Here is a 26,824-nt window from a genome sequence, read left to right on the forward strand (position 1 = left end):
ACCATTTCTAAACTTGGCCTGTACCTAGCCAGATTTAGGAAATCATCACTTGTTTCTCTGGTCTCTAGCAAGTCTGAGCAGTCTTTCTTCATGAACTATACCAACCTCCCCACCCCCAACTCCCATGTGTATGAACAATCACGCTGTGATGAATGGCAGGGCTTGGCAGGCCAGGAGGATTATGACAGCAGCTCAGACATGTTTCCAGGCAGGTTTTAACATCATCTCCGACAACGGCTAAGGAGCTCACAAGAATGGCAGGTACGAGGAAGGACGATCTGCCCGGAGACACAAAAGACACTGTCAAACTCTTCAGTGATCTTTCTCAAGCCTGGGTGGGCAGCTAGGCCTCCGAGTAACCAGAGAACAGAGCAGAATCATGTTCCATGTGATGTACGTGTCCAACAGGCCCGTGCAGGTTGTGTGTCATTGGCATTGCCGCTGCCTTGTCTGAGGGTGTGTGGGGACCGCTTTCCAAACTGCACCCTGTGTAGAGCCCCACAGGGAAGCCCTTGAAGGCAGCTTCTGATAATGTAGGTCCAGGTGGTACCCGAGACTGCATTTCTGACGAGCTCTCAAATGATGCTACGGGACAAAGGTCACACTGGTGAGTGACCAAGTCCATCTTGACTTGATAAATTACAGAAGCCATCATAGGGTCACGTTTACGTGGCATGGAGGGGCCTCCCACTTGCTTTTTTTTAAAAACACACTCGAGAATGAAAGCTTTGGAATGTACTGGAAAATGATCTGGTCGTCTTTTTTAGTATTCAGGCATCTGTACTGGCCTGCCCTTGGGGTCCTGATGGGATAGGATACGTCCTCAGCTGCAGCCACTAAGAGCACTTCCTGTACACATTCACAACGTTCCCTTTCCCTTTTAATATTCCCCCCTTAGTGTCTGGTTTTTTTCCTCTCTCTCTCTTCTCCTGCTCCTGTCACCAGAGGCAGATCTCTCCAGTCCTTTCCTCCCCTTTACCCCAATAAGAAACCCCCCATGTGAATCACATTGAATCACATGGTGTCTTTCTCTCTTGTGCTGTTTTGTTTTTTTTTTTTAAATTACGGCAATCTTTGAAAATGAAATTCGAATATAATGATACTGGTGCACACACCAAGGTCAAAGGGGAATTTGAATTCCTGGTGGTCTCGGTGCCATGACTGTTCACACCTGGAGGAGAAGGAAGTATATACTGTTGTCCCTTGTTCATGCCCCTGGGGAATGTTGGCTTGTGCCTTGGATGTTGGGTCTGTGAGCAATAGCTCCCCCAAGGAAGTACTGTGCTGCTCTCCTGCCATCTGAGAGTCAGACTCCTGGCATCTTGCTTTGCAGAGTGTTGAGAAGATGTAAATATGACCATGCTGTGTCTGTGGTGAAGCCAGACATCTCAATCACAGAGAGTCTGATTAGTTTATTTAACTTCTCATCCTTTGGAAAAATGGAGTAAAGCTAGGACCTCCCTCACAAGGTTGCTGTGAACTATCCAATGGGGTAGCTAATACATGTAGGGTACTTAGAACAGTGGTTCTCAACCTTCGACCCTTTAATCAGTTCTTCATATCGTGGTGACCCCTGACCATAAAATTCTTTTGTTACTACTTTATAACTAATTTGCTACTGTTATGAGTCATGCACATGACCTATGATGATGTATCTGATATGTAGGCTATCTGATATGTGTCCTCTAAAGGGGTCGAGACCCACAGGTTGAGAACTGTTGGCTTAGAACAATGTCTAACAGATTCCGCAATATTTCTACACACATCTGATATATCATACAATATATGATATATAACATTTCTACCCAGAAACAATCATGATCCCGAGAAAAAGCAAAGATCTGAATATGTCCATGGGCAGGAATGCTCATTATTGCAAGGAGCCACTTCCCTCAAGACGTTATGCACACCCCACTTAATCTCAGTAAGAGCCCAGCGGTGGAGGAAATATTAAGCTATGCCTAGTGTAAAGTTAATATGGAAATACAAAGAGCCAAGAGGAGCAAGGGTGAGAACTATTGGGTCTCCACCACCTGCCATCAATACTTACAGGACAGTGGTCTCAGCAAGAAGATAGAGAGGTAGAGCAATGGGAATGAGCATAGAGTATAATGATGATACAGAGACTAAACTAGCCACCTGACCCATGGTGATGGTGATCCTCCCCTAAGTGTGTAAAGGGCATGTTTCTAACTGCAGAGTGGACTAGAGTGGACTAGGCATTCATATAGAAGGAGCGTCACAAGATCGATTCCAAGTGGAGTATAGATACAAATAAGCAAAGTAAAATAGTTGAATCTTTACTAATACAAAATAGTATTTTGTGACTTGTGATGTGCAAAAAAATATCTTAGGACATAGAATTGTAACCATCAGTTAAAAAGTTGCGTAAATTGGACTCCACTGAAATTTCAAACCCCTCTTCACCAAAAATGTCAACATAAGGGCCAAGAAAGCAAGTTACAAAGTAGGAAAAAGAAATTTTAATATATTTAACTAGCAATGTGTTGATGATACTAATAAAAGGACAAGCGATCCAGCTAAATGGGGTAAAGGAACTAGGACCTCACAAAGAAAAATATCTCATTAAGTAAACATATAAAACGGGTCAAAAATCATCATTCAGGGAAACCAAAATCACATGAGAGACTGAGACATCTCACCAGAATGACTAAGATGAGAGAGATAGTGGAGGCGGGGACATACCATATGCTGCTGGGGCTGTGAACTGATACCACACAATGGCCAGCCTTGAAGCTGTACACTTGCACAGCTTATGAGATACATCATATTCTTGCATCCAGACTCAGATAAAATGCATCTGTCTGCACTAAAAGGCATGGAAAGGAAAGTTCGAAGTAGCACTGTTTGTAACTGTCTCCCTGGAAACACCCCAAATGTTCATCAATAAGGAATGGACATTGGAGCATATTCCCATCGTTGAATATTACATAACAGCAAACACTGCTGGACATGGTGCCGTGTGAAGATTGCTTGCACCTAAGAGTTTAAAGCCAGGCTGGGTAATACAGCCAGACCTGGTCTCAAAAGTCCTATTACTAATGCATGCTGCTGATGGCCACAAAGCAAATGCAGTAAGAGGGATGACTTCACAGACATAACGGGGAGTGAAAGGCACCAATGCGGCAGGCAGCGCCACCAGTGCAGCAGGCAGAGCATGAGATGCTCCTGGTTACGTGGCATTGAACAAGGGCACGGTGCTGGTGATCTGGGGAGCAGCGCCTCTAGGGAGATACAGAGTTGAGGCTGACGGGACTTCTGATGATGCTGTATCCCGGTACCAGTTGTGTTTACATGCAGTAAAGCATGCTTTCTTCGCTAGAAGTTCCCTGAGTTGCGCAAATATAATTTGATCTCCTTATATGACACATCCATAAAATGGTTTATAAAATTTTTCTTTCTTTTCTGAACCACAAAAGTGAGGGTTCCTAGGATTAGACTCTACGTCTCTTATTCTACGCACATGACACTAACTTTCCCTTTAATCTCTCGCTATTGCTTACATACTCTCATCCAAGGTCCAGGTAGCAGGGCCTGTGGTCATGACATTCTTAAGTTCACGAGGGAACACAGACCTTCCTTCTCCGTTCCTGGCAGCGTTGTCATCCCACCGATTCAATGAGGTGTACCCATGTGGTGAGGACCTCTTCTAAGGTGCCCTTCTCTCCCATGAACTGGTTTGGGGGAGCTGGCTCACTGGGCAAAGGGCTATCTTAGCACAAGAACCCGAGTGCAGATCCTAGCACGGATGTAAAATGGTGGAGGCAGGAGGATCGCTGGGGGCTTGCTCCACCCAGCTCCAGGTGCAGGTGCAGTTAGGACTCTGTCTTAAGGGTTTGAGATAGATATCAACAGAGCAGAACATTCAGTGCTCTCCCTTGTCATCTGTGTATACACACACGAGAGAGAGAGAGAGAGAGAGAGAGAAGGAGGGAGGGGGAGGGGGAGAGGGAGAGGGAGAGGGAGAGAGAATTGGTCTCCCATAGAGCTAAAATTCTCATGATGCTACTTACTTTGGAGATAATCTCTCCACATCACTCTAAGGTCACAAGGCCTGCCACCCTCTCTCTACTCTTAGAGATTTAGAGGCACAGATACAAGCATCCTTACTGACACCGTATTTTTCTATTGCATGACACTTTCTGTTTTATATTTTCATAGGATAAAGACTGTTCCCACAAACAAAACAAAACAATGCTAAAGAAAAAAGTAGTTGGTGATCAGATAAACGTGGACCGATAGCTGAACCTTTTTCAGTCTGACTCAATAAATTGCAAAGAAATTGAAGGTAAAAAAAAAATAGATTAACAGATGGTAATCTGTTAATACTGGTGACAATCCAGTGAACATTTACTGGGAGCCAGGAATCCTGCTGGGAACTAGGGTGGGAGGTGACGGCGTGGAAAAGTAAAGAAAATGAGATTGTTGTCCTTAAAGGACTCATAGCTTAATGGGCCAAACAGACTGACTGTATCCAAGCACACACTTAGACCACAGTTTGTACCTCCTCCTAACAAGATGTAGGTTTGGTGGCTCTTAACTGCTGAGCCACCTCTCTAGCCCCTCTTTTATCACTTCTAAAACACCCCTGAAAATACAAATGAGGTTACAATAGTCATTGAATATTTACATTTCTTTTTGGGGAACCGTCTCTTCCTGCTAACTGGTAAGCTAGCCTTTGCTTCATGGCTATATTAATCCATGTTCCAAGTGGCTTTGCAGTGCCATGAAGAACATGGGAAGCTTCCTGCTGAGGCAGACCAAAGGGTCTCACTTTTTTTTTTCTTCGCCTTGAGATAGTCTCACTATGTAGCTCTGACTGGCCTCTAACTCACAGAGATCTGCCTGCCTCTGCCTCTGGAGGGCTGGGATTAAAGGTGTGCAGTGTTGCCTTCATGGCGTTGAACTTCTGATCGTTAACGTTTGAGGGGCTGGAGAGATGGCTCAGCACTTAAGAGAACTTGTTGCTCTTCCAAAAGACCCAAGTTGGGTTTCTGGGACTCATGTTGGGTGACTCATAACTACCTTTATGTAACTCTAGCTCCAGGAAATACGGGGCCCTTTTCCGGCCCCTGGGGGGCATCTGCACACATGTGGCACACACACACACACACACACACACACACACACACACTGGGACTGAGGAGGTCACTCAGCAGTCATGTCTGTACTCCTCTTTCACGGGACCCAAGCTTAGTTCCCTGCACCTGTGCCAGGTGGCTCACAACCACGGGTAACTCCAGCTCCAGGGGACCCATCATCTCCAGCTCCAGGGGACACAGCATCTCCAGCTCCAGGGGACCCAGCATCTCCAGCTCCAGGGGGACCCAGCATCTCCAGCTCCAGGGGGACCCAGCATCTCCAGCTCCAGGGGACCCATCATCTCCAGCTCCAGGGGACACAGCATCTCCAGCTCCAGGGGACCCAGCATCTCCAGCTCCAGGGGACCCAGCATCTCCATCTCCAGGGGATCCGTTGACCTTGGCACATGCCACCTCCCCAACACATTAAAAATAACCAATAATAAATCATTTCTTTAAGGCCTCGAGCCATTTGAGATTCCTCTGAGGAATGTCTGACCTCTGAAATGGTGGCCTTGGTATCGACATTTGTCCTCAAGCTGGGTGTGGTGGCTGAAGCCTGTAATCCCAGCACTTTCAGGGCTCCATTTGGGGGCAGAAGGATGGCGAGACGTTGCCTCAGAAAACAAAGGAGACAGTTTGCTTTCAGATCTGATGTGACTCAGAAACTGACCTTGCTTTCAGGCTTCTGAAGTTCGTTGAGGAACTGTACCCAGTCCTTGTATTTCATCATTGTGTCCCTGTAGTGTGGCAAGCAGGCAATGACTTACGGTGCAAATTCAAGATCTTTCTATTTCAATTATGTCAATAAAGGAAAAGCCAAACTCGACTTTAAAAAGTTAACTTTACAAAGCTCGAGGACTGTGCTGCTTCCATTGGAGAGGCACATGGGCTTAAGAGAAGCCCCACCCTCCAGTGACTTGGCAGGCAACACATTTCACAATCCCGAAGGGCGCGCCGGCTTAAAGAAAAACCACACTTGGAAGCCTGCTCCTGTGAGAACTTCAGCCAATCCCTTCTTCTTACTTCTTTTCCCAGGACTGGGACTCGCCTAACATTCGGACACACCATGCAGACATGCTAGGTCCCAATCCATGCTCTGTCCCTGAACATGGCCTTTTAAATTGTATTTGGGGAAACTGGAGATGTTTTCAGGAAGACCTACAGGAAATACTGGGTTTAAGAAGCACCTGTGGCCTTCTCACGGCCATGAACTGCGTGCTTCCCAATAGTAACCTCAGAGGCTTGTCTCAGCATCCTTGGGCCAGCCAACGCGAGTCCAGTTGCTGTCCAGCCATGAGGTCAGGGAGCCTTATGCCCAGCCTTCTGCCCTGGGCTTTTTGCTCAGCTTTTTCCTAGGGTCAAGCATTTCTAGGACCTTGCTCATCCCACATGCACAGGACAGAAAACAGTGCCACAGTTGTGGCTATGGGATCAGCGTTGAAAAAGCAAATTTAAAAAAAAAAAATCTGTCTATGTTTGCCATTGGGATTGCAAATCACAAGCAGTTCTTGCCCGACATTGAGCTAAGCCCTAACTTTCATTTCTCTGATCAATGCCCCATATAATGGCTGTCTGGGCTCCTGGTTACTGAACAAAACTGAGTGCTTTTGTCTTAACGAAAGAAGAAAACAACCCCATACTTTATAAACAGCAGAGGTTGAAGCTCCATGAACACTTACTGCTTCTGAAACCAGAAATAATTCTCTATTTTGACAAAAGGATAAAAATATTTGCCCCCAGGGCAAAGAGAGACAATAGACCTAATAACATGGTGACAGGGGCTCAAAAAGGCAACCAAAGCCCCCTCTTTATCTCAGAAATGGGCTTACCCAAGTATACCAGAAAGTTGGACTGGGTAGGGTGTGATTTCTCTTGCAATTCTCTTTCCTAGTATTAAATGAGGCACTTTAAAATAAGTTCTTTCCTTTTTATAACTGGTTTCAAACAACTTGAAAAACACACCCGGAATACTGTCGACCAGAGCCAGAACAGAGCTCCTACGGTCTGCAGATAATTTAATATTTGACAATCCTTTTCAACATCCTCCAAACCACCAACCAAAACTAAAACATCACTTGCGGGGTTGGGGTGGAGAGAAGTAAGAAAATTAAACCAAATCTCTAAATAATTACCCACAGATCAAACAATTTGGAGACAATAAAAAAAAGAAGCATTTTGACTATTTCAAGACAAAATAAGGGACCGTCCGCCATTTGTTCACAGCTCTGAGGGCCGCTGGCCCTAGCAACAAACACGTCAGGCTCATTTTACAGTTAATACGTTGGGATGTTGCTTCATCACTCAGTGGGTTTAAAACTGGTCCATTGCAGCTGCATCATTCAGGACATCACAAATAATACAGTGTGGCCAGCCTTCCGCACAAGCACAGACACGGTGCTGGCTCTATTGGTTGAGTCTTTGACGGAGCAGGAAAAATGCCACGCCGGGCTTTGTTGTCTTCTCCCCATAACTGAGAGCACTTTACTCGGGAGACTGCTCCTGCTTAGGCACGATGGCTCTCACCCTGACCCTCCCAGTTCTGGTTCTGACTAAACAGGCTGGCTCCTGAGCCCGACGGCATAATCACAGACAGCCCCTGGCCTGCTGATGCAGCAGAGGGAGTCATCGTCCAATAAGATGCTTCCTGAAACTCTCATCACAGGCTTCCTTTCCCCAGAGGAAGTGAGGCGATCTAAGCCCAGAGTTCTCAGGCTCTGGCTTCAGGTTAAAGAACAGCCAGAGGGCAAGAGCTGACCGGCCAGAGAGGGTGAATTCTCTGTGCAGAGATGAGCTGGGAGGAGAAGGAGCTTTGGGAAGGTCCAGACATCAGGCCTTTCCCTTCCAATCACCACTAGTGCCTCCTTTTACCATGGTTACAAAAGCCAATGCATTTTCCTTTAGGCTTAACCTGCTATTTACATTCCTGACCAGGCCGATGGTGACCAGTGGATATTTGACCTCACTGGGTACATTCCAGTCTCTGTTCTCAGGGCACCCCTTTGCAGCCCGCAGGAATGACTCCCAAGATTCCACCCTTGCATTTGGACCCCATCCCAAAGCCAATTATCAGGGTTAAACAAAGTTTCATATACATACACCCAGGTTTTGATCTGAGAGCTGGTGGGAGGTAGGATACACCAACGGTGACATGGTAAAGGTAGTCAGCTTCCTCACAGCCACCTGCTTCCAGTCCTTGATGTTCAGCTGTGTGAACTAGCTGTCTATAAACAACTTCAGTCACTTCAAGCTATTTCCTCTCCTCTCCTCTCCTCTCCTCTCCTCTCCTCTCCTCTCCTCTCCTCTCCTCTCCTCTCCTCTCCTCTCCTCTCCTCTCCTCTCCTCTCCTCTCCTCTCCTCTCCTCTCCCCTCCCTTCTCCTCTCCTTCCCTCTTCTCTCCTCTCTCCCCTCTCCTTTCCTCCTCTCTCCTCTCCTCCCCTCCCTTTCCTCTCCTCTCCTCTTCTTTCCTCTCTTCTCTTCCTTTCCCCCCTCTTCTTTCCCTTCCTTTCTCCCTTGTCTCAAATTGGCTAGAACTGGTTTATTCTTCAAACCAAGGGAACATGAAATTAAACACCAAGAAAAAACAAAGATTCTGCAAGTCAACGCATCATTTCAAATGCTTTTCACTGTAGCAAATGGGAAATGAAGAACTCTACAAACTGCCTTAAGAAGGGACCCCAATTTGTTGTTTTATCTTGAACAGTGAACCTAGAGTTGGGATGGCTCTGGATATGGTATCATCAACCAGTCAAGGATGCCAGTGGTGGTCCTGAGTCTTATGTCCATGTTTGGGCTGACAGTGCTGAAATATCCAAACGCCCCTGTGGATGCCAGTGGTGGCCCCGAGTCTTATGTCCATGTTTGGCCTGACAGTGCTGACATCTCCAAACACCCCTGTGGATGTTGGCGGTGGCCCTGAGTTTTATGTCCATGTTTGGGCTGACAGTGCTGACATCTCCAAAGGCCCCTGAGGCATAATCTAGCTGCCCGGCCTAGATGGAGTTGTGTCACCGTGCACACCCAGTGCAGAGAGCAATTTCTCTGTGCATGGAACAGGTAATCATGAATAATATCCCAAAGGTGGTGTGAGGACATATTTATGAGTCCCATGTGACTCGTCATAGTGACTACTTGGATGGCAGAGGTGTGGGAGGGAAGGGCTAGGGTTTTGCCTACGTTTCTTTTATGGGTATATTGGTAATAGGGAGGGCCTTCCCTGAGACAAGGCCAAGCTGGTTTGGCAAGGATGGTGCCATAGCTAAGCAAGTTTACCATTCTCTGTGTTTTATGTGGGTCTAGGAGTCTAACGGGGGCTTATCAAGAAAACCTTGCCCTGGACAAAGGTGTTCAAAACTGACAAGAAAGAGGTTCTGCCTGGAAAGTCACTCTTCCTATTTCTGTGCCAATGACCATTAATATAAATCAGTAGTCACCTCAAAGACACATTCATATGTCCTGAGCATTGCGGCTGTCTCCACCTCCCCTTCATCTTACAAGTGATCCTGTTTAGGTGTGTGTGTCCACCCCACACCAGGAATGATCATCCTTGATCCATTCAGTGCCCCTCAACTTTGAATTAAAACAAACCAGGGAGCTGCTTGTACAGCTCAGGACCCATGCTCTAAGCAAGATACATGTGTGTGTGTGTGTGTGTGTGTGTATGTGTGTGTGTATTCATGTGTGTATATTCATGTGTGTGAATGAGGGTTCACCTACGAATACCATGGTACACATGTGAAGGTCACAGGACAACCTGTACATCAGTCCTTGCTTTCCACATTGTTTGAGACAGAGTCACTTGGATTTTTTGCTACCCACACCAGGATAGCTCCATCTCTCTCCTATCTCTGATGGAGGCGGGTCTTCTATCAATCTGTTGATTTCATTGGCTAATTAATAAAGAAAACTGCTTGGCCTAATAGGTTAGAACATAGGTGGGTGGAGTAGACAGAACAGGAAGAAGGAAGTGAGGTAGATGGCTCAGTCAGATGCCACGCCTCTCCTAAGTTAGTCAGACTGCCGTGCCTCTCCTCAAGGAGAGAGACAGCGATGAAGCTCCAGCCCAAGATGGACGTATGCTAGAAACTAAATGGTAAGGCACCACTTCATGGTGCTACACAGATTATTAGATATGGGTTAATCAAGATGTGAGTAAGAGGCTGAAAATAATGGACCAGGCAGTGTTTAAAAGAATACAATTTGTGTGATGTTATTTCGGGTGTAAAGCTAGATGTGCAGGATCCAGGCGGCCGGGAGCGGGGCAGCGGGAACGCTGCCCGCAGCTCACACTACATATCTCCCCATAGGAATTCTGAGATTGCTATATTAAGTTTTTCATGAGTTCTGGGTTCAAGGGTTTCCCAGGTCATCATTCTTGTGTGGCAAGTATTTTTACCCACCAACCCATCTTCTCAGCTCCCAAGTAAAACTAATTTAATTTTACTATAGACACAAATCATATAAATGTCACTATCTTCACCAATTTAAAGTGGGATCAAGTCTTGCACTGTTGTGCAACCCTGCTTAGCATGCATCTTCAGAACTTTTATTAGACGAAAATTGATCTTCTATGCTCAGGAAATAATTTCTATGCCTTCCTACCCAGTTCCAGGTAACAACTATCGTGGACCTTTGTGCCTCTTAAAATGGCTACTCGGAGTTCTCCAGGTAAGTGGAATCGTACAATATTTGTCCTTCTGTTACTCACTTCTTTCACTTAACGTGATGCCTCTGACACTTAGGATACAGCACAAATCATAGCTCCCTGCTTATGTAAAGCTGAACAATATTCCACTATAGGTACAGACTACATTTTGTTTATCCATTCATTCACCCGTAGACACAGGCTGCTTCTACATACTCCCTTTTCCTTTTCCTATTGTGACAAATGCTGCTATGGCGGTGGGCATATGTCCAGAGGTATTTTTAAGATTTCCATGGGATTATGGAGGGACCCAGGAGGCCCCACGTCTCTGGAGGGATAATTGGTTGGAAATGGTTGCTGGTGGAGCCGGAGTCGGTTTCTTCAGTGGTGTAGCCACTGTTAAGTTGTCCAATGCTCCAGTAGATAACCTTCTACCCTGGGCAAGGAGCTCTAATTAGATTCAGAGCAAAACACATAAAGAATACATGAAAATAAGTGGGGGACTTCTTGAGAACAAGCAGGGTTTCAGTTGGAGGGAGTGAGAGGGGGGATAGAGATGAAAACAACTAAAATGTGTCATCCATGTGTGTGAAACTGTCAGAGGATAAAGACAGAAAGAGTTCCTATGGGGTTGGAAGAAGCAGGAAGAGTGTGGATACCGTCAGTGTTGCTTCCTATAGATTGTTTCGAGGGGTCCTGGAAAGAGACTGTATTATCTTAGTTGACTCTGTCCAGCTGTGCCATGCTAATTACAGCATCTGTGCCAAGTTATCACCAGTGTATAGATCTGCCTCCTTTAGTAGACTCAGAGACCCAGGAGAGTGGGTGGGTTTGCTCCCCTCGATATCCCTAATCCCTAGATCTTGTTCTCAGCCTGACGCCCATCAGAACTGCAGCTGAAGAGAGAACTACAGTAACCTATAATTTTCCACCATCCCAGTCTGCAAACTCTTCCCCCTTGCTGCCAGGGTGTCATGACTCACGGTGCCCCGAGCTCAGCTCTTGTGCTGCAGCCTGACACACTCTGGGCCTGAGTCAAGGTCTTCTTCAGTCAGAAGAAAGCCAGCGGGGGCCCCAACAGTGGGAGAAGACCAGGGAAGACCAGGAGTTGCGTTGGTCCCTCACTCCATTCTCTTCTGGAGAGCTCCTTCCCAAAGAATGGCTGCAACCCATCCCTTGCATCTAAATGAGAGGCCCAATCAATCTTCCCGCAAATATCTGCTTCTCCATCTCCAAAAGCCACTTAAAAAGAAAAGAGAAAAAAAAAAAGTAACTGTGCTTCACTAAAGTGGATTTGCGTGTTTTCTCTCTGTGTGTCTGGAGCGCCGCATTCCTGTGTTTTCTTTGGTTTTAATTTTAACCTGAGATCAATTTTTTTTTCTTCAAAATGGAAACCTATGGAAATTAAAAAAGTAGCACCAGATAAAAGAAATGCCAAAACACCCAGGAGAGGCCTGTGTGGTACCACACTGAGGTCTAGGCAGGGATTTGCAGAAAACGTCTTTGTCATGTGGAGAAGCGGTGTGGCGAATTGAGAATGCTCGGCTCCGCTCCACTCCCCTCCCCTCCATCACAGAAGCCAGCAGATGCAGCGTGTGCTGGGACAGAGGAGCAGGAATGGTGTCTTGGTAGGTGGAAGAACACTGACTCTTAGCTGCTTCTTTGGTATTTCTCACAGCTGGGCTCCCTTTCACTCAAATAGTAAAACTGGTTAGGGGCTGGATTAGCAGGGGCAGATGCCTTCATTTGTACCTGACTTCGTTTACTGGGGAAACTGCTGTGTTGATCTTAATTTTAAAGTTCTGCATTAACACGATCTCCTGTGGCCCAGGATGGCCTCAGACTCGCTATGGAACTGAAGACGACCCTGAACTCCTGACCCTTCCGCCTCTACCTTCCACATACTGGGACAGCGGTTGTGTACCGCCATGCCCACGTTTATTCAGTACTGGTGACCGAAACAAGGGCTTAGCACATGCCAGGCAAGCATTTCACTTTTTTTTTTTTTTTTTTTTTTTTTTGGTTTTTCGAGACAGGGTTTCTCTGCAGCTTTTTTAGAGCCTGTCCTGGAACTAGCTCTTGTAGACCAGGCTGGTCTCGAACTCACAGAGATCCGCCTGCCTCTGCCTCCCGAGTGCTGGGATTAAAGGCGTGCGCCACCACCGCCCGGCAGCATTTCACTTTTTGAGCCTCATCCCAGCCTCCTACCCGTTTAATTTTATGCCTTCCCTGCCTCCTCAGATGCTTCCTGCTGCTCTCATGTGCTCCCCCCACCCCCCCGCTTTACATTCTCCCACGATGATCCATCCTTCCACTGTGACAGGATAACTCACTCCTGGCACCAGGGAGAAACTCAATAGGGCCTGGGAAGACGGCCTTTCTTGACCAGGCCTTTGGCTAATGTCATCTTGCAGTTTCACAGTTGAGGTGAATACAGCAATCAAAGGCTCATTTCCTTTTAAAGGTGTCTTTTTTATACAGAGTGGAATTGGAAATGGTGCCCCTGTAGCAAACCAAGACTAAGCTTGATGCTCTGCCACTCTCTGGGTGGATGAGCATTCGGCCTGGCAACCCTGGAGTGGGGGAATTCGTAATATGGGAGAAGGGTGGGTTGACTTCCAAATGAACATGTAAACCCTGATTCTAACACCCTCTATAACCTAGAAAAAGAAAGGAAGCTATGGCTTCAAACCTTCTGACTAGCGGAGGACAACGGGGACCTTTGTCAACTCGCTGAGGACCTATGTGAGACCAATGAGAATTCTCTCGTATCCTTGAGCTCGGGTGCTTGCTCTGCCTGTGGTAAACCAACCTGATCAGAAACTGCCTGAGTCCTGGCTGCCCATGGACTGTCTCCAGTGTCTGAATCTAGTGCCATACTATGGCTTGAATATGGAACATCCGCCATCGGCTCGTGTGCTTAAATACTTAGTCTCCGGCTAGAGCTGCAATTTTCCAAAGTTGTGCAGCCTCTTAGAAGATGGGGTCTGGGTTACTGAAGAGAGAGCCATAAGGGTTGATTTCTGAACCTGCTTCTTGCCTAGCCTCTCTCTGATTCCTGCTATGCTGGGGTGGAGTGGGGTGGAGGGGTCCCATCCACACACCTCTGCCTCCATGAATCCCACCCTGTCTCCCCTGCTGCAGTGGAATGTGCTCTTTCAAATCACGAGGCAAAAGAAATATTTCCTTCCTTCAGTCATTTCAGTAAGATAGTCTGTCTTACTGAAAGTGACAACTTCCAGTAACTAATATATTTTACCCTGGTGGCATTATTTTAATACATTTTGTTTTGTTTCCAAACAGAACCTCAGGTACCCCCAGGCCTGCCTGGAACTCACTATGGATCTACGACCTACCTCAAGCTCCTGTCTCCCTCACCCAAGTGCTGAGATTATAGGTGTGTTCTACCAAGTCTGGCTTTGTCTTACTAATTCTTTACTAGTCTGCTTTCCCTTCCCTTCCTCCCCTTCCCTCTTTCTGAGACTTTCCATGATGGTTGATTAATTATTGATTTTGCAGTACTAGGGACGGGTGAATGTGTGTTGTTGGCATGGCCAAGTCAGGGACCCCAATGCCTTAGACCCATGGAAACTGCAAAGCCTTCCTGTGATGATGACAGTGTGTGTACAAACAAGAAACTACAGCTCCCCAAACCCACCTAATGAAACTGTTCCCTTACAGAGGCCTCCCACTGAGACTAATTCCACCTTTGTGTGGGCACAGGGTAAATGTGCTGAGTGTAGAAGGGGCCTCCATCAGCGTGAGCACTGCTCACCTGATCACAGCTTTCTCTAGGGATGTCTGTCATTTCAGAGTCTTTCATTTCTTCATTCCCCCATTGCCCCATCTAACAAGCCCTACAGGACACTGCAAGCTCCAGCCTCCTTTTTACTTTTCACTCTGAGATAGCATCCCTCCGCTTCGTAGACCTTGTCATCCTCCTCGCTCAGATTCCTGAGTAGCTCGGATTCTAGCTAGACACCCATGAGGTAAGCTTAAGTAAGCCGCTTGAGGACACACAGACACGCAGACCAAACGCTGTTCAGTCACGAGGCCTGTCACCACACCCTTACCAGGACCGTGTGCATCCCTGTGTAGAGTCTGCTGAGACACACCAAGGTTGAGAACACCACAGCCATCGTCAGGCCCAAAGCAAAAGGGTACTGCAGAGGAAAAGAGAAAATAAGATTAGATCATGTTCAGATGAATGCTACTATCTATCTATCTATCTATCTATCTATCTATCTATCTATCTATCTATCATCTATCTATCTATCTATCTATCATCTATCTATCTATCGTCTATCTATCTATCTATCATCTATCGTCTATCTATTATCTATCTATCTCTATCTCTATCTCTCTATCTCCATCTCTATCTCTATCTCTGTGTGTGTCTTTTAGCTATGGATTGAATTTAGAGCCAAGTAGGCATTATACCACTAACCCTTGTTTATTTGATTTTTCAGCACAAGGTAGTCTCTAAATTACTAGTGGTCCAGCTTGAACTGGTGATTTTCTCTTGTGATGGCTCCTGACTAGCCAAGACTCTGCCAGAATGAACTGATTTGATGTTGCAGTGGTGAACGGGGTTCATTGTACATAATTGCTAGTCTGAATTTAGTTTTCCCTAGACCAGCAATCTAATCATCACATTTTAAAATCAGGCCAGGTAAGGAGAAAATGCCTAGAAATACAGTTCTGGGGAAAGTTCCCCAACATATAAACATGTAAATAATACACAGAAGAACTGGGGCTGGCCCTTTTTACAGAAAACTTTTCTTTCACTATTTATTTTACCATTTAGCAAATATTTATTGAATATCAGAATCTGAGTTATCACCTACATTCTAATGACTAACCCTATGGCCACACAGAATGCTCCTCAAACTTCAGGCTTCCTACAGAGGGCAGCCCAGTGAGGGTCTGATGGAGCCTGCTGCCTACAAAGGACTTCCTCGGGGGGACACGGAGAGGAGGACCTACAGGGTGTGGTACACCTCAGATACATTTATGGATACTACATTGTCAATGGTACTTAGCCAAGTATACAGTGGTGGGCCATGTTCCCGTCCAACCCAGCTTGCTCAGGTTTAGCAGAGAGATGAGTCATGGTGAATGAACCCAGGGAGTGGTGAGAGACAGCCACGGGCAAGTGCAGGATTGGAACCTTTCCCAGTTTTACTTTATCATTGCTCTTGATCTTATAAACAATAAAGGTCACCAACCCATTCCTGTTCAAACGTCCTGGTAAGCCTGGATAGAGGGCGGTTCTCTGGGGACACAGAAAGTCTTGGAAACATCCTGGCAGAACCCAAACCACCTGCAACCAAGTGGGGAAGGCCACTGAACATTGGGCACTTCACAGAGTCTGCCAGGGTGTTTTAAATCAGAACCGGATACATCAACAACTTGACTAGGAAGTAAGATAAATGGCCAGCACTGTAGAGTCTGAGGACCCAGCAAAAAGCTCCTCCTTTTGAGAAGCCCCAGAAATCATGGGCTGAAGAAGGGGCCCACAGACATCACAGCGTTCGTCCAGCAGCTGCTGAATTCGGAGTCAGCAGGTGGGCAGGAAGAATAGCTACAGGCGTCTGGCCAAGGCTGAGCCACATAAGGAATGGATACAGTTAGAACCAGGACATGGACATACAATATACCTGCTGTGATCACTAACAGGATGTTCTGGAGCAGTATGAACAGGTACACCAGCATCTGCAGCAGACACAGCACAGACCTGCCCAGTCTAGATCTTCACATGACCCTAGGATGTAGGTTCCGCATCAGTCCTGCTGTATAACCGTGATGCCTGAGTTGATGGCCATGAGGGTAGGTCATGGCCACGCTGGACTGTAACACAGGATACTTTCCTGTCGGTCATGACATCTGAGCCTTATAATAGAAGCCAGAGAGATGTACACAAAGCCACACAGCCAGTGGCTCAGCCAGAACCAGGATCTTCTGTTCTTTTCCAGGTAACACTGAGTTCAGTAACACTAGCTTTTGAAAAGAATATGTTTTTGAGACAAGACCTTACTAGGTAGCCTAGGCTGGCCTTAAACATGATCCTCCTACCTCAGTTTCCTCAGTATTGGGGTTATAAGTGTTTTTACCCCAGCTGGCAGTTTCTTTTTAAAGATTTTTCATTGACTTCGTTTCAGATTTGCATGAGAAAGTATTTAAAGTGAATATGTTTATGCATTCAGATATGAGTGTCAATGCATATATAAATAAGTAAATCCACATTAAGAGCTGTTTGTGAGTAAATAGACTCAAGAGCTAAGTAGGAAAAATGACACCTCAGGCCTTAGGGTGACTACGACATCATATGAGCCAGAAGAAATATCTTAATTGGATAGTTTGTCAGGCTTGCCTAGAAAGGCAAGATGGCGGCCTAGAGGCCATGTCAAAATGACCTTAGGTTTGTACAATGGAAACAAAGGGAAAGGGAATATTTTGAAGCGAGTGTTCAAATTGTTATTGCTCTCTTTCTAGAGTCAGCTTCTCCTCCTAGTAGATTAGAATGGCATTCAATTTGAAAAACTGGAGTGTATTTGATTGAAAGTGAGACCCCAGCCCTCTAACAACCCTATATCCATGGAATCAGGGATGAATGATTGGAAGCATCACCCCAGTCCCTGGCCTAGGAGTTGCGTTGGTCCAGACTCCAAATCCCAGTCTTCCAAGCACTGATCCCTCCCTAGGGAGGGTCAGGACCACTCCTCAGGCTATTTAGGCTCATGCCAGAAAAAGGAACACGTGGTTTCTGGGGTTTGTGTGGGCTCCTCTTTTTGCCATGTTCTCTCGGTCCACCCAAGAGTGCTGCATTTATTAAACATGGGCATTTTACTTTGGTCTAATCTTGGAGTTTAATTGGAGTTATTTGTGTCAGCGGAATGGCTTTTCTTAAGATTAAACCAAATAGAGTGTACTTTGGTTTCAATATAAAACATTCCACCAAGTGAATGTTTGGTTATTGTAGTCTGGCACTATTTAATGTAAATTTCAGTCATGTAGACTTTGAGAGGAGCACCCCAATGGATGAAGGTCACTTAGGCACGCCTTTAAAGATAGGATCTCTGTCTTCCCCATGCCTCCTATCCATCAGGATGTGAAAACCCTCCATTGCCATAGACTCCTGCCACTGTGATGGTCTGTCCTTGGTCTCTGCCCTAAATGACAGCACATTCACAACAGATCTCTCTGTGCACCGAAAACACTCTGCACACCGGGCTGGGCCTGGGCCCACTGTGTCCTGCTGGGCAGTGGAGTGTGTGTAAAACCTAGCTCAAAAGTCAGCATGAACTCGGACAGTTCTGGAGATGCCCGATTGTGTGGGTCTTTGCATGCATTTTAACAAGTTACAGCACAGTGTTAAACAACTAGCTGGATACAATTCTAATGAGTATCCTTGTCTCATTGAGGAAATGGATCTATGTCCATTAGGTCAGGAGGTAGATCTGAGACCCGATCCAGTCCTGACTTTTTCTAATAAGCTGGCTGAATGAAGAACCCTGCAATATGGAGCAGCTGGGTATATCTGGGGTAAAGATCAGGGTGACCCACTGTTGCCCCTTAGCTATGAGACCACCAGATTCGATGAAATCTAAAACTTCCAACAGCTAGTGAGTATAATTTATGAAATTAAACTCTAAGTTAAAGTGACATGTCTCCAATAACAGAAAAAAAAAGCCTTCCTCACAGCAATCAAGTAACTTTGAAAAGGTCTTACTACAATTATCATCTAAACAGATATTAAATGGAATGCTTCTATTTTCAACATTTATTAATCTCCTGTCATTTATATGGTTCTGAAAAAAAGTCATCATTTCTAATAACTGGTCCCTAACCAGGGGCAGAGTCATCCTTAGGAGGTAATTTGGGGTACCAACTCTCTTCTGCCCCAGGCTGGGAGAGTCTGGCAGAGGGATTTGGTGGGATCATCTTTGCCCTGGAGGATCATTTATGAGGATCATAAATCCTTTGTGTCTGTTGCGAATCTGTCTAAGCAACAGTTCAGGTAAACAGTTCATGGGGAGATGATGGCAGGCAACCCACACAATGCTCTCCATTCTGGGGCCCATCCTCACTCAAAGGCATAATCTGATTTGGGCGCTAAATTAGACGGTTCCTTTATGAAGAAATTATCAACGTCCCTGTAGGTTACAGACTCCCTCGTTTTTGCCTCATAAATCTTACTGTCCCTCCAAGCAGCTATCTGAGACATTTTGAACTGCTCCCTGCTCGGCTTCCTCGTTCTACCATTAGAGGTGAGTGTTGGCGGACTATGAATGGTCTTACCTGGTACCTGTCCATGCTAGAGATGAGGAGGGTGAAGGAAATGGCAGTGGCCGCCATGGCGTGAGTGGATGGCATTCCATATTCTGCAACCACTCTCTTCTCAAGTTTCACGACAGGTGGGGATGAAGGCCGGGGCCACTTCAGGATGTCCTTGGCCACCTGGCCAATGTACATCACCAACTGTAAAACCAAAGGTATGAGATAAATATAACCCAATAAGGATGATAACTATACCTCTAAACATCTGGTATCTGAAGTTCCCAGTCTGCTGCCTGGAGTCACCTTCTCTCCGCCCCATACTCGCTGGGGATGTTGTGTAGGGCGCTGGTGATCTAGATTCGGGTCTCCATTTGCATACAGCAAGCTCTTTCTCAACCGTTTCCTCCCCGCAGTTTCTTAAACTTATACCCAACGAACACTTTAGTAGCTTGTGTGTGTGTGAGGTGCCAATCTCAGCTAAGCAGTGAGTCTTAAGAATCTACACTTTAAGGATTGGTCTGGACCAGAGTGACTCTTGTACTCAAGTCAGACAACAACCATGTAACCTTTAAATGTTCTTACTGCAACTGTCTTCTGAACAATCAGACAGTTTTCAGATTTAACCACAAAAGGAACTGTTCTCATAGATTATTTTGCTAAGTATTTTTTCAAATGCTGTTGTCACTCTTGGTAGATGTAGGGAAGACACCAGATATAATTAAATTTCATTTAGAAAACTATAAAATAAACAGTGTGGTATTTTGAAACTGATAACAATGACAAGTCCACCTAGAATTTGTTCAAACATTTTGTTTTTCCTCAATGAGGCCATTGAATGAAGAAATTCCCCTCATTGTTTTAAAACATTGTTTTTGTATTGGATATATTCATTTTATGTATGTGAGTGTTTTGCTTTCATGTATTTGTCTGTACTATGTGCTTGATGATTACAAAGTTCAGAAAAGGGCACCAGAGTCCCTGAAAGTAGCATTACTGATGGCTGTGAGCTGCCCTGGGTGCTGTGAACAGAACCCAGGTCCTCTGCAGGAGCAGCAAGTGCACTAACCGCTGAACCATCTATCCAGCCCTCACACAACCTTTGTTTTTAATTCTAAGCAGAAGCTAGAAACCAGGGTTTGCTGTTCATGCTCTCTGAAAGTGGATGAATGAGGCTGTTAAACACAGGCTCATTTGTTTTGTCAAAGAGCTTTATATGGCTATTCCATGATCTATGAAAGAGAGGGTAAGAGCAACATGGCTACCCAAGCCCAGTCTTTGCAATTCAACCCATTGTCTGAGGGTTGGTAGACACTGTGCCACTGGGAGCGAGCCCCTCTCCTCTCCTCTCCTCTCCTCTCCTCTCCTCTCCTCTCCTCTCCTCTCCTCTCCTCTCCTCCCCTCCCCTCCCCTCCCCTCCCCTCCCCTTCCCTCCTCTCCCTTCTTCCTCTCCTCTTCTTTTTTCTCCTCTCCTCTCCTCTCCTCTCCTCTCCTCTCCTCTCCTCTCCTCTCCTCTCCTCTCCTCTCCTCTCCTCTCCTCTCCTCCCCTCCCCTCCCCTCCCCTCCCCTTCCCTCCTCTCCCTTCTTCCTCTCCTCTTCTTTTTTTCTCCTCTCCTCTCCTCTCCTCTCCTCTCCTCTCCTCTCCTCTCCTCTCCTCTCCTTTCTTCCTCTCCTCTCCTCTCCTTTCTTTTCCTCTCCTCTCCTCTCCTTTCTTTTCCTTTCTTCTCTTCCTTTTTTTGATCCCTTCATTTCTTCGTTCTTTCCTCCATCCTCTTCTCCATTTCTCCTACCTGAGGTGTTCTGCCTGTCTCCCCCCCCAACCCCTCCCCTTTTGTTCTTTGTCAGTGCAGGAGTTCAGGACCTGCTTCTGGCATAAGACTTTCCTACACAGGTCAGTGTGTCAATGGCTTTAGTCATGACATAGTTATGACATAGTTATGACATAGCTTATCGCAACTATGGCAATACTCTTATGAGGGACTATTTCAAAATTATTTGCATTAGCCAACTGATTGCCAGGAATTTCCACCTTCTGGTGCTTTCTTTCCACACTTCAAGTGGCAGGTTAATCTGGAGCTGTATCCCCACAGGAGTGCCTGGGTTAAAGCTCAGCAGAGGTCATGGTGTGTAGCAGGCCAAATCCTTAGGCTGTGAAGCCTCAGGGGCAATCATTCTGAATTCCATCACTGTGATTTCCAATGGACTTTGAAGCAGCCTCTTAACCATCCCTTATTACCAAACTGCCTCCTGGAGGCCCCCTCTTTTCATGTTCCCACCTCCCTCCTGGGAACCCGTAAAACTACATCAGCTTTTATCCGGGGAGATGGCAAACACTACCACTCCCGAGAATTTCTCAGAAGCTTCTCGAATACACCCCAGTTCTGCCCCTTCCTCACCACCAATGTAAACAAAATATCACAGGCATAAATGACAAATTCTACCTCCCTTAAAACACTGGAAACCCTCACAGACTGGAAGCCTTAAAATCACAACTTCAAGAGAGATTGGGTAACCCTCACTTGAACCAAATTTAATTCTCTTGAAGTTCCCAAGTCCCTTTGACTTCATTCCTCTTTTCCTTTCTGTGTTCAAAGGATGCTTAGAAGGACAATTGTTCTTCACTTAAAAAAGACATTGCCACACCTACACATTATTTCCCATTTACAAAATCCAAATAAAAATGGCTACAGTAACAGCTTTCTTTAAACAAGAGGCAACAGACCTAGAATCTCCAGTAGACACACATGAAGGGCTGACTCACAGAGCGGAGTTCGGTCTCTGCAACCCCTATGTATAACAGCCTGCAGTCAGCCTGGCCTTGAGTAGAAAAAGACCTACACACAGTCTCACCAAACACTTAAAAAACAAAACAAAACAAACACAAATGAACAAACAGAAACCTTAGCAAAAAGTTATCCACAGAGCTCCTGAGGGTGCACACTCTAGTAGGTGTCCTATCAGGAATTGATGGAACCGTTGGCTGTGGGGCCTTGTGGGAAGAAGTCAGGTCATTTGGTTGTGCTTAGAGCCTACCACGTATTGTGGAAGTGCTTTTCAGGATGAGAAGAATTAGCTACTAGCTCTCAGCATCAGTGGATGCTCTCCAGGTTAGCCGTGACCACAGGTACCACTAGCATGGAGAGGGGAGGAAGCTGGGGAGACTAACTGCTTTCTGATAAACAGGACTATACCACTTGGTGAAAACTGGTTTTAGGTGACTCTGGAGTTTCCACCAGGTGAAAAGTCTATTGCAGCAGTCTAGTCTGAACCCTCTGATGGACAAATGAATACTAAATGTATTTCAGAACACAATTCGAACATCACCAGCATTTCCAAGGCTGCTCCCGCGGGTATGAACTGAAGGAAGGTTGGGCCCTGGCTTATTTGAGCTTTCTCAAGGTTTCTCACTTGGGGCAAGGGCTGTCTGTTGGATCTGTGGCTTCTGCATGACACTTTTGTGCTCCAGGAATGACACTTGGAAAACTTGAGATCTCCTAAACAGAAGAGCAGGCTCAGAGGCTCATCCACCCGATGAAGTATTTTCTTGTAGACAACCCAAGCAATGACAGCGTTTTATGTGATTCAAGGCATACTAAGCTTAAAAGAACACATGTGTAGTTGGCTCTATACCCTGTAGTTAGTATCTAAAAGGTGTTATTATGCTGTTTTGACAGCTAGACCCCAAAGACAAACATACTGTATGGTTCTATTCATAAAAATGTCCAGAACAGAGAAGTGCAGAGACAGAAAGTGGGTTAGTGGTCGCCTGGGACATGGAGGCCAGATGTCTGAAATCAGAAGTCAGATGATCCATGCTCACTCTGAGGCTCTTGGGCAGGGTTCTTTCTCTGCCTCTTCCAGTTTCTGGTGGCTGTGAGCACTTCTTGACGAGCCACCAGCTCATTATAATCCCTGAATCCGGGGTCTCATTACTTCTTCCTCTTCTGTCTGTTCGAAGCTGCCTTTCCATTCTGCCCCGCTGAGGACACCTGTTGGTCTGGCCCAATTGGAGGATCTAAGATGAACATCCCAAGATCCTCCTCTTTCTTATGTCCATCAGAACCTTCTTCCCTAAAAGATAATACTCACATACGTGTTCTGGGTTTAGGATTTGGACATGTGTTTTGGGAGACTCCTATTCAACCACTATATTCAGTAAGCAGTTGGTGGATTACTAAGAAAAGGACTGTATACTGGCGGGAAATAATATGCAGAACAAAATAGACATAGTCTTTTTTCCCACAGAGCAAGTGAACTCATATGGCCAAAGGATGTGCGGCTTTACTGCATTTTATTGGTTTAATACAAAGCATTATGCTTTACAAAAATAGAGTCCGGGGGCTCTGGCTCCATGGTAGAGAGTTTGCCTGTAATGTTCCAGGGGTTTGGTTCCCAGCGCTGAAAAACACAAATGGAGGTGGTGTAGCTGACAGAACTGAGGGGGAGAAGTTGAGTTCTGAGACTTAAAATGTCCAACATCACGTGATGTTAGTGTAATGTAAATTAAAAGTGAGACGCAGTTATGTACATATCAGAGTGACCAAAGTCCAAAAACCTGACATTACCACATGCCGGCAAGGAGGCGGAGTAAAAGAAACACCCATTCTTCACTGGTGGGAAAGCAAAATAGTGAAAGCACTTAGGGAGACAATTTGGAATTTTATTTTTTACAAAGTTAAACATCCAAGTTTGGGAATCATACTTGGCCTTTATTCGAATGAGTAGGAAAATTTATATATGTATATAAAAACTTTACATACAAGTGTCTATAGAAGCTCTATTCATCGTAACCAAAACTTAGGAACAAATGAGATTTTTTTTTTTTTTTTTGGTTTTTCGAGACAGGGTTTCCCTGTAGTTTCTAGAGCCTGTCCTGGAACTAGCTCTTGTAGACCAGGCTGGCCTCGAACTCAGAGATCCGCCTGCCTCTGCCTCCCGATTAAAGGCTGGGATTTAAGGCGTGTGCCACCACCTCCCGGCTAAATGAGATGTTTTTTTAAATATACATGTATATATGTATATATGTACATACATACATACATACATACATACACACATACATACATTCCAAGTATCATCTCCCAGTGGAATGTATCATCTCCCAGTGATACATTCCAAGAATGAAATATTTTTCAGCACTCGAGAGAAACGAGTGATCCAGCCCTGTAAGGCATGAAGCAACCTTAGATCCATATTACTAAGTAAAAGAAGCTAGTCTAAAGAGGCCACACACATGTGGTTCTAACTATATTACATTCAGGAAAGAGCCAAACTGTGAAGACCGTAGAAAGATCCATGGTTGCTGGGGGTAGAGAGATGGAAAGACGAGCGGGCAGAGCAGAGTCTTTTATGGCAGTGAGACCGTTCTGTTTGATACTCTGATGATAAATGTGTGTCACTGTCGATTGGTCACAGCCCAAGGAATATAAACCAATGTCAACTATTAACTCTGGGTGACAGTGTGGAATGTTTCCGGTGGGATCAGAGGGCATAGGACAGCTCTGAAATTTTTGCCCAGTTTTATTGTCCACTTAAAACTGACCTAAAAAATTAAAGTCTATTTAAAATCAGAAGACAGCAATTTCTTCACTTACGCCCCAGTTAAAGAGTCTAATGATTAACCCAACAGGGCTCACCATGAAGAAAGGACGTCTCTCTGTATTGTTGGAGGCCCTCCTTCCTAAAGGGATCCAATTAACTGCCACCATTTATCCTGTTCCTTTGGGATATGGCCCTAAAGGCCTGGCCACAAAGGCAAAAATCCAGGAGGAGGCAACACAGGAAGTAATTTCCAATCACTAATGGCTTCGGCAAACCTAGCTAGGTCAGGCTTCATGCTGCTTTGAGATGGCCAGGGATTTGATAGGGTTACATGGCAGGTATTAACCTTTTTCTTCTATTTTCTATTTATTTATTTTTTTGCTTGCTTACTATATCTTTTTTGGGTATGTAGTGTACGCAATGGGTGGGGGTATGTGTGTATGTGTAAAAGCCAGAGGTCAATGCTGGTATTTTCCTCAGTTGCTCTCATTTTATTTTTTGAGGTGGGATTACCCACTAAATCTGGAGCTCACACTTTCCCCTACACTGGCTGGTTATCTGGCCCCCAGGATCTTCCTGTCTCTTCCCAGATCCAGCACTGGGGTCGGAGGCAGGCACCACCCCCAGCTTTCATGCGGGTGCCGAGGACTGAGCTCTGGTCCTTGTGCAAGCGTGACAAGCGCTGTATTACTGTGCTCAGGCTGTGCCCTGCTCCCAGTTAGTCCACACCAGGGGAAAGATGGGCTTTCCGGGCTGTCCCTTGCCCTGAGAGACCAGTTTGCAATCAGCTTTTGGTTTCAGTCTTAAGGGTAGATGGTGACTGTGTGCCTGGGTACACCTGCAAACACCACCATCTGCCTGGCACCATACATGTGGCACAGATTGATAGATGATTATTTCCTGGAGATAGTGGGGGGCACATGGGCATAGTAAAACCACGTCACAGGAGCCTTGCCCAGGAACGTATTGGACACACAAGACTGAAGAAAAGGTATAACTCCCTTACTTGACCCTACAGACAGGTGAGCATCCACTCCTGTGATGCTAACAGTTCCACCAACCTGTCATTGGACACAAAGGACCAACAGGTAAAGGACTCCCAACACTCCGAGAGGTCACAGCTCAGCTCGGTTTCTGGTCTACTCAACTGCTGTTCCGCCCAGCCTCCTGTTTGTCTGTCTGAACCTGCCATCCATCCATCTGCCCGTTCTGCCTTGGGACCGGGAGCTGCCCTGCTACCTCACTGATTGCCTCCACCCTGCATTCTCACTCCGGCCTGGCTCCACAGCAGTCTGACTTCCAGAGGCAGCAGCTCTGCTCTCCAGCGGCTGGTTTGGGGTCCTTCCCTTGTCAGCACAGGCTCCATCTCCGTTTCTATCGCATTTCTTCTGGAATCACTTGGAAATGCTGCAGTCTTTTTTAACTTTTGGCACACGTTCTGTAACTCAGATGTGCGTGCATGCATATGTGTGTGTGTATGTACATATGCGTGTACACGTGGGTTTACCATCTGGTGTGGTATGAGAGTTGATATTAGTAATTAATACTGGAATAAAGGAACCTATGTTCACCTTGGCTGGATTACCAGGGAAAGTGGGATTCTCAGGCAAATTGCTGCCTTTAAACTACTGACATTATGGAAAGACACACATGTGATTATCTTTTTTTCCTAGTATAGCACACTCCATGCTCATGACTATCATCCCACTGAGCCCGCTCCTCTCCCCAGCCCTTAACCTATGTAGTTACTTCACTTTGCCTGCAGCATGATTGAAGCACAGGTGGGCAGATGTGGTTCTCAGACCAATGGCAGCCCACTAGACCAACTCTCTCAGTGTGAACCTCGTCCTCACACCGTAAAAGAGCATCCAACATACACCTGTCCTAGAAGGCTGGGCTTATAAGGAGCTGGGAGAGAAGCCGACTCTCTTTCTCCTAGCGTGCCAGTCTTCTCTTTATTACCACCCAAAATGACAACTCTACCACGTCAAACACATCCTCGCTTAGCGTGACTTGATTTTTTCATCGAAGTGTAAATAAAGTAAAAATTGTTTAGGAAGCAGAGGACTCCTGAAACTGCTATGTTATGAGTAAAGCAGCTACAGAGCTCTCTGACGGCAGAGCTACACATTCTCATCTTTGCTGCTGTCCCAGCCTGTCCTTCCCACAGAGGACTTCCAGCCCCGCGTGTGGGTGAAGTCAAAGCAGCTGCAGGGTTGGAGGGAGAACCCACAGGCCCTTCCCAAATGACACCTGCACA

At 45.9% G+C, this 26,824-nt stretch overlaps 1 protein-coding gene across 1 annotated transcript in view; it reads right to left on the reverse strand.

Annotated features, from left to right (window-relative positions):
- Sgpp2 (sphingosine-1-phosphate phosphatase 2) overlaps nucleotides 1-26,824 on the reverse strand; it is a 107,555-nt gene that overhangs the window by 9,163 nt on the left and 71,568 nt on the right. The window contains exons 3-4 of the mRNA XM_038340775.1: nucleotides 19,048-19,227; nucleotides 14,820-14,909 (exon numbers count right to left, since the gene is read on the reverse strand). Of these exons, the coding sequence (XP_038196703.1) occupies nucleotides 14,820-14,909; nucleotides 19,048-19,227 (270 nt within the window). The remainder of the gene's footprint in view (nucleotides 1-14,819; nucleotides 14,910-19,047; nucleotides 19,228-26,824) is intronic.

Source organism: Arvicola amphibius, chromosome 8, assembly GCF_903992535.2.
Source record: "Arvicola amphibius chromosome 8, mArvAmp1.2, whole genome shotgun sequence".
In the NCBI taxonomy this organism is placed as follows: Eukaryota; Metazoa; Chordata; class Mammalia; order Rodentia; family Cricetidae; genus Arvicola; species Arvicola amphibius.